The sequence below is a fragment of the Paramormyrops kingsleyae genome, chromosome 4 (genome assembly GCF_048594095.1).
Source record: "Paramormyrops kingsleyae isolate MSU_618 chromosome 4, PKINGS_0.4, whole genome shotgun sequence".
NCBI classification, from domain to species: Eukaryota; Metazoa; Chordata; class Actinopteri; order Osteoglossiformes; family Mormyridae; genus Paramormyrops; species Paramormyrops kingsleyae.
The window spans coordinates 26472734-26480685 of record NC_132800.1 but is presented as its reverse complement, the minus strand read 5'-3'; the positions used below and the strand labels follow the sequence as shown (position 1 = coordinate 26480685).

At 43.1% G+C, this 7952-nt stretch overlaps 1 protein-coding gene across 2 annotated transcripts; it reads right to left on the bottom strand.

The window, feature by feature from the left end:
- Positions 1–511: 511 nt before the first annotated feature.
- penka (proenkephalin a) lies at positions 512–4858 on the bottom strand. Of its 2 annotated transcripts, none has more exons than XM_023828620.2 (3): positions 3617–4858; positions 3190–3330; positions 512–1726 (listed from the first exon to the last, which is right to left on the bottom strand). In XM_023828620.2, exons 2-3 carry the CDS (start codon positions 3325–3327, stop codon positions 1145–1147), a joined length of 720 nt encoding a protein of 239 aa, XP_023684388.1. In that variant the 5' UTR covers positions 3328–3330; positions 3617–4858; the 3' UTR covers positions 512–1144. The 2 variants fall into 2 exon arrangements, with proteins under 2 accessions (XP_023684388.1, XP_023684389.1); XM_023828621.2 differs by having other exon boundaries at positions 3202–3330.
- Positions 4859–7952: the final 3094 nt, after the last annotated feature.

Below are 7952 nucleotides of genomic sequence, written 5' to 3'. Positions count from 1 at the left end.
TTCAGGTTAGGGTTCTTGTTAGAGCTACATTAGTTAGAGTTAGGTTTGGCATTAGGTTTACAGTTAATCTTAGGGATAATATTTGGATGAAGTTCAATGTTTGAGTAAGAGTTTGTATTGCCATCGGGGTTAGTCATAGCTCAGTTGGTTGTTATTCAAGTTAAATCTAAGGTATTAGATTGGCATTAGGATTAAGTTTAAATTTTGGGTTATGGTTCAGTTTGGAATTAGGATTAGACCTGTAGGATTAAGGCTATGGTACTCAACACGTCTCCATGCACTGGTACCATGATAGTGTGATTATTAGTTTTAAATCTCAGATTATGGTAAGAGTTCACATTCAGGTTAGGGTTACGGCTATGGTTAGGGATGGCATTAGGCTAACATTTATAGTTATAATATTTATGATATATACATATATTAGATATTAGATATGTATCTGTGTGTGAAACTGAGGCCACGGTGTCCTTCAGATTAGAAACCCGCAGCATAATGAGAAGTATGTTTACGATTGCAGTTAAAATGACTTTATTTTCATTTCAGCATCTAATCATAATGACTTACACACAGAGATGGAATCTCTTTAAGGAAAAACATGTTAATTCATTAATAGCTACAGACACTTTTTGGTGATAGTGTAACATAAGCAAAAGATTGATGACACCCCCATTCGGGTGGATGTGATATATTTAAGATGTGACAGGTTAGAATGAATCCTGTGGGAATTTTTGGATTGTGTTATGTTGGAAAGTCTCAATTCCTTTTGTTCATAATGTTTTTCTTCTGTTCTTTGAATCCGACTTTCTGATTTGTCGCTGGACTCGAATGACCTTTACACTGAATAATTTTAATTAGGGTAGCGCATTTTTACAAACAATAAAACACCGTGAACCATGATTTTAATCCTAAAAAACGGCAAACAGAAATCCCCAAATCAGTCCTCTGTAATCATTTCTTGTTTATAGGTGTGTCCCCCCCCCCTCTACCCAGTGCTTCCTTGTAATAAATAAAACTCTTACAGTGTAGTCTGTGGTGTTGTCTGACAACAAGACAAACATATATGCTTATTGGTAAAAAAAAATATATATATATCAAGCAAACAAGAAGGGCAGGTGATCAGAGATAGTGTCCTTTGATTGGTCAGCTAATCCATAAAGCCTCCATATCGCTTTTCTGCTGCCGGTGAATAGGCTCCACCCTCATCTCCCCGGGGGCCCTCGAGGAAGCCGATAAGCCGCTTCTCGTCCTCCTTCCACGCAGGGCGGCCCATCCTTCTCATAAAGCCTCCATATCGCTTTTGCAGCTCCCTGGCGCCGCCGTCGAGCTCCGAGCTCCGTTCCACGCTCCTCATAAAGCCACCGTACCTTTTTTCCACCTGCTGGTCGTCTTTGAGAGCCGCTTCAGGGGTCAGAAGTTCCTTCAAAGCGCCGACCCTGTCTCCGCCGGCCTCCGCGTCCTTCTTCATGAAGCCTCCGTACCTCTTCACCAGGCCGTCTCTGCTGCCGTTCTCGTCCTCGGGCCCAGCGACGGGCTCTCCGGCCTTCTTCATGAACCCCCCGTAGCGTTTCATGAAACCCCCGTACTTCTTCTCCAGCTGTCGCTCGTCGTCCTCCTGTTTCGTGGCGCTCCCTCTCTCTACCCGCTCTCTCTCTGCTTGGAGCATGTCTTTGCAGAGGTCCATGGACTTTCTCGTCGTTAATTTCCCTTCGCACTCCAGCGTACATGTCTGAGTGAAAATCACAGGAAGATAAAACAAAAATGTGGTCACCATCATGGCTGAATTATTCCACCCATCCTCCGATCTCTTATACAAGGTCATAGATCCCTAGACCCTGTCCTAGGGCATAAGGCTGGGGACACCCTTGAAGGGATATCAGTGTATTGCAGTGGGGGTTGGGTTGGGTACAAAACTTAATAATATAAAGCCAAATGTCTATTTATAGGGGTGTGAATTAAGCCAGACTAAATACTGGGGTTCCTACACTCCTGCCCAGAGTAAATCCACACTACACAGGGAAACCATGCAAACTCCACGCGCAGACAGAGCAGGAGCAGCAAGGACAGCCAAAGCCCCAGATGTCAGAGGCAACACTGGTAACATACTGCCCCCTTTGGTCCGTTATGGAAGCACATTCTCGGGAAATTGCTCCGTGAGGCAGTTATGCGGAAATTACGTAAAACACATTCATGTAGATTAAGGATATATAGTTGCATGTAAACTGAGTAATATTGTTCTCTGCAGATAGTTCTATGTTCTGCTTATAAGAAACGCGTTAGCGTTAGTGGGACCTGCTGTTGCCCGGGTTATGGGTTTAGAGTGAGATGTCAGTAATCATAGTGAATGGCGCTATTGCTCAGGACCAAAGGTTCTGCGTGCGATACGGACCATCAGCCCGCGTCTACATTCAGGCATGACCAAACCTCCAGGGCGAAAACCAAATAGAACATCTTATTTTTGCTCCACAATTTTCCCAACACTATACTGAGCACTGGGTACCCCTCTAAAAGGTGTTGAGTGAAATATTTGACTTATATATTCGAAACTTAATTTAAAAATGCTAAAAATTAAATGCTGTATTGGATTCAATTTAATATTTGTAGTTTGGTGAACTAAAACAGGTTCGCTGCCAACACTATATAAAGAATAAATAAAATTACGTAAGATTCTTCTGTATGTCTATAAAATAAGTCCGAATTTCACTATAAACCTTCTCAGATAAAGGTCCTCGATAACGCGACAGGCGGTTTAATTTCGTTATCTATTGTAACCAGCATTAAAAGAAACAGATATCTTTCAAACTGATCAACAAGAATAGATTATCCCTGGAAGGAATGGGACAGTCCGTACTTATTTACCGCAAATACTACACGGTTTCAGAATTTGTATAAATAATAAAACAGCATTTTTATTGTAAAAACTTACAAACTTAAAATCAGTCAGTGGGATTGCTGTTACTGTACGATTGAGATATGTTTAATTTAAACTAGTTTAGGCAAAAACAAAGAAGAATCCACGAAGTTTTACGCACTAAGAAGTCTGGGTTAATTATGAACACCCAGAGGAGATGCACTAGTGCGCTTTCACTGGAACGCCTTGCTTTCGACACTAATATCCGCATCATCATACATCGCAGCTCCTCGATGCCCTAACATCGTCTGGATGGAGGTGGACCAGCGGCTGCGCCTTACCAGCGTGCTCACCTCAGCAGCTCTGCCCTGCAGACGGAAGAGGCAGAGCGCGCAGTCCTGGCCGCAGTCTGCGCAGACCGGCAGCGCCAAGCAGGTGCTCAGAATGAGCGTCCAGCATGATGTTACCGTCAACCCCATGGACTGTAAGACAAGAAATAAAACCTTTAACTTCAAAGACAAAATGTTTAATTTCCTATTCTTGCCATTGATATTATCCTGCATTACCTGTGAGGGAAACACAGAATGAACAATTAAACAAAATTTGATTTTAAATAATGTCTTAACGTAACATTTATGTACTATATATTGCGAAAATTAATCAGAAAACTCTTAAATAGTTGACAGTACACTATTTCTACTATTTGTAAGTTATTTTTTAAATAATTCAAAGAAATAAGGTTAGTGCTTAAAGAATTAGGCTACTTACGTCCCCTTTGATTCCTCCCGTTAGATCGGCGAGCTTGCAAGTTTCGGAAATAATATCGGTGTGTTCTCCCACGAAGTGCGTATTTATACGCCCGGGAGCCAGCCAATCCCCGTAAAGGGAGCCAAGAGCCGGATCAGCGCTGCTCACCGCTATAATCTCAGCCTTTATGACGTCACTGAAGCCCCCAGTCTAAGTTTCGGTAACTGACCCGGAGTAGCTGTGTCTACCTATCAGCGGCCGAACACGGATGCAGCTACGGGGTCCTGGTGGTTGCACCAGGATTTAAGTACCATGCGTGGACGATGAGCGGACCCGACGTGGAGTGACGCAGGCAACATCGAGAATTATCTTGTTTGCTTGGAAACAAAATTAGGCTACATATTACGTTTGCAAGAAGCCCTGGGACGTTTTCTGTAAAGTAATTGGGAAGTTTAAACAAATGCGACTCGTGTACGTCTTCATCCTGAGATGATTCTTGAACTCCCCTGATGAGAAGAGATCCTGACCAAGGCCTACGTGTAATCGTCAGGCGTTTGAGGAATATGAATTTCTAATGACGTTTCATTTTAAGTTTGCAACAGGCAGCTTTTTAGACATTGCAATGAATTAAAGTTACACCAGTCCATCCAAATGCACATCACTGAATAATACACATTAGGCTACTTATGTTAATAACCGATTGGAACATGAAGTAAATGGCCAATGTCTGGACAAAGCAGTCTAGTAACTCATCACTTACAGAATATCATCAAGACTTTCCCTGTTTATTGCTGCCTGACGAGGCAGTAACATACAAATATGCTCATGACAGCAGGGACTCGATCAACATATCATCTTCCACAAGAACAGACCTAACAGATAATGAAATGCAAGCATAGTAAATAAACACGCATTTAATTAATGCACCATTACGTGCCTTTGAAAAACAGTGCAAACACTTCCTAATTTTGCAGTTTGTGACGCTGCATGGTTTACATTACAGGGTGACGTTAAGTGTCGGCATATATGTTAACCTAAGTATATGACGCGACAGTGAGATTTTCTGAACAGTTTTGAAACTGGCTAATAAAGTTGAACATACCGGTATTTATAAAACCATTCTTGGAGAAAGGAAGCCGATGTTAAGATCGGTATTATACATATAATGTTATAATGAATATAAACCTCATGATATAGAAATGTTCAGGAAGCACAATTGATTTCAAATTCCAGTAATAAATACGGTATATGTACATAATTTGATCATAGCTCTTAAACTAGATATTTTAGGCACCGGTGAGATGTTATACTAACGATCTAAAGTAGTTTTAGGTGTTAATCTGTTTGACGCCTATATAAAATACCTAAATCAGTTTGCTTAATATTAGGATCGTTCATATTGGCTTCACGGAAACAGTACAAGGTCGCCACATGATGGACGAAGCGATAGTGTTCACCTCATTTCCCGGTCACCTGCAGGTTTTTAATGATATACTCATTCAAACTCACACGTCTCGTAGCTTCCTATGTTTATCTTTGCATTACATAAGCCAGATAAGGTTTAGTTATTCAAGTAATTAATCTGTCATGTATAGTGAGCGGGAATTGCCGACTGAAATTGGAGTGCTAGAGCAAGACATCCAATAGCTAATTAAACGGAGGTCGCCTACTTAAATTTGGTTTTGTGTGATTAAAGGTTATCAGTATACTATATTCCCCCAACCATGAGTAGGCTACAAATTTGGTTCATCGTTATTAATGTTCTGATGATCAGATTTAAAGCTTTGAACTGATGTTTATCCTTAAAGTTACGGTGGTAATATCACACCATGACAGGTCCGTTGCTTTTCATGCATGTTGCGATTGACGTTGTGAGATATTGTATGGCGACGCATCGTCAGGCTGCAACGTTTGGATCTCATCCCACGTTGTGTAGGTTTGTTTTTTTTTAATCTCCCGCAGTCTACAGACATTTGTTTACGCCTGCAGTACGTGCAACACAATTTTCTTTGTCAGAAATCCTGGACGGTAAAATCGTACCCTTCTCTAGAATGATCGCGGCAACACGCCTGTAGGCAAGAGCAAGAACTGAGGTGCGAGTTTGCCAGATCAATGTCATGCTTAGAGAAGCAGGAAAGATCTGTGGAAACAGAGTAATAACCTTAGCATGATAAGCCTAAGTCAGATATGAGGATGATGATTCGGCAGGTTAAAGGTGTCCCGGTTTGCGATGAGGAAACTTTCGACATGCACATGTCTGAGGTACTTTCGGATATAGGTGTCCGGTACACTAATATGAGCTGCTGAGTTTGTAACACCTTTATGTGTTTGTAAAAGCAGGGGAAAGTCCGCCATTAAATCGCAGGCGATGGTCGAAGCAAGCACTCCATGAGTTAATCAGCCCCCAAATTCAATTTCCTGACATGAGAAGGAAGGACAGCATCTTAGTTATTGCTCTGTAGAATTATCATTCCGTGCAGATAACCGTGAATGAGTGCCCGGCAATGGAGGTAATTACCAGTTTTGTCTCCCTACTGTAGAGGGACCGTGGACTGAGGTTTCAGTCAGCCCAAGATTACCCAAAAAAACCCTCACCGAAGTGAACCAGCATCTGTTTAAGAAAAAGGATTCGGCTCTTGCACGATTTAGGGTTATCGACAAAAATTTCGAATTACTTCTGAGAAGCCTCGCCTTTGAGTGACGAGTGCCGCAGGATATCGAACCGGCCGCAGGGACGGACTGAAGTCGCGGTGACAGTGGCCCTTCTGAGCTGATCACCGCTGGCCGCATCTCCAGCTAATTACCACTGAAGCACAGTCATGACGGTTCTCTCTCCGGCAGCCGTGTTTAGGCAAGATACACGCGGCTAATGGGTTAGCGGCCCGCTACCATAATACCATAATTTGCTGAAATCGGTGGCTTTGTGTGATATTGATAATGCTGTCAGCTGCAGTTACGTAACTGGTGTTTTTTGTGTTGAAAAGAAAAGAAAGTCAGAAATCATAAAATTTTCTTTATTAAAGGTTAAAATGAAATCACACTCAAAACTCTTTATTTCTTATTAATGTAGCTTTATGCTGGTTATAGTAACTGATAGTATCAAAACTTCGTAGATGTAACGATAATGTCACATTAACCTGCACTTCTTGTCACTTTGTGGCAAAACGTTATTTGCAATCTTACCTCCTGCCGCTAACGTCCTGTCACAGGGGTGGCAAATGCCCTCGGCCCTCTATGCGGGTCTCCCGTCGCTTGGCAACACGCCATTCAATGTTATCATTAGCCTCCCGCCTTTTGACGCTAACCTACAGGCGCCCTGGCTCTACAGGAGGGCCAGGGTGGGCCAGGGTGGGCCTGACCCTCCCCATCACGAGCATGACCCACCCCATAGTTGATCACACTTCCCCCCTCTCCCTGGCCCCAGAAAGTCCTTCAGTCCACCCTCCATCTGGGAGCTGGAGCCAAGCCCAAGCTATGCTAATGTGCACTAACAGACGTGCACGGGCTCCCCGCGCCGTTGTGACGTCACGGGATCACGCGCGTTCCTACGTGCATCAGTCCGTGTGATCGGCGTGCAAGACACTGGCGCCGTGCCTGGGCACGGGGGAAACTTTTTTAATTTAAAAATAAGCCCCCAGACAAAATGAGGCCCAGAACAAGACTCAGCATTCATTGTCAATTAAATTACGTAAATTGTCTTGTTTTTTTATTATTCTGGCCTGTGCCTGAGTCATGATACGGCAGCTTCCAGCTGCAGTATGTCACTAGTGGGGTATGCCCTTCCTGCTACGTCCCCTCAGACAAATAGCTGATCTTTTCAACATGGGAAGAACACACGTGTTTTTTGAGCTGCAGAACCAGGATATTTTCTCCAAACCTAAGTTGTCTACAAGCATATGAAGAGGGCTGCCATTCTGCTCAGAGCCCTGCCTGTGTTGTGCCCTATGTTTCCTGGCACAAGCTCCTGGTTCACCGTGAGCTCAGGAAGATAAGTGGAAAAATACGCAGCACTGTGTAAAAGTCTTAGTCAGTCAAAGAAAATGATGTTTGAATGAACTTCATGACTATGATAAAGTCTGTTAAAGTGTGTCAGCTTAGCCAATTCCAAACTTCTCCTACAATCACCCCGGAATATGCTGGAACCACCACCCCACCTGGCTTGGCTGATCAATGCCTCACTGAGTTACTTCACTAATTCAGTTAGTTCCAGGGTCTTCAACCTATTTCAGGCCAGGGACCCCTTAGGGTTAGGGTTAGGGTTAGTGTTTTACATTGTAATAAAAAAACCTGGATGGCCAATAGGTGCCTCTTGATCACTCTGGGCCCCTGGACTGCAGCCTGGGTGAGCCTGTTCATT

What these genes read in the sequence shown, in the direction of transcription:
- penka (XM_023828620.2), bottom strand. Translation starts at nt 3,327, where the DNA reads ATGGGGTTGACGGTAACATCATGCTGGACGCTCATTCTGAGCACCTGC. An exon ending in CTGCTGAGGTGAGCACGCTG is followed by an intron (nt 1,727 to 3,189) that starts GTAAGGCGCAGC and finishes ATTTTCACTCAG; the next exon opens with ACATGTACGCTGGAGTGCGA.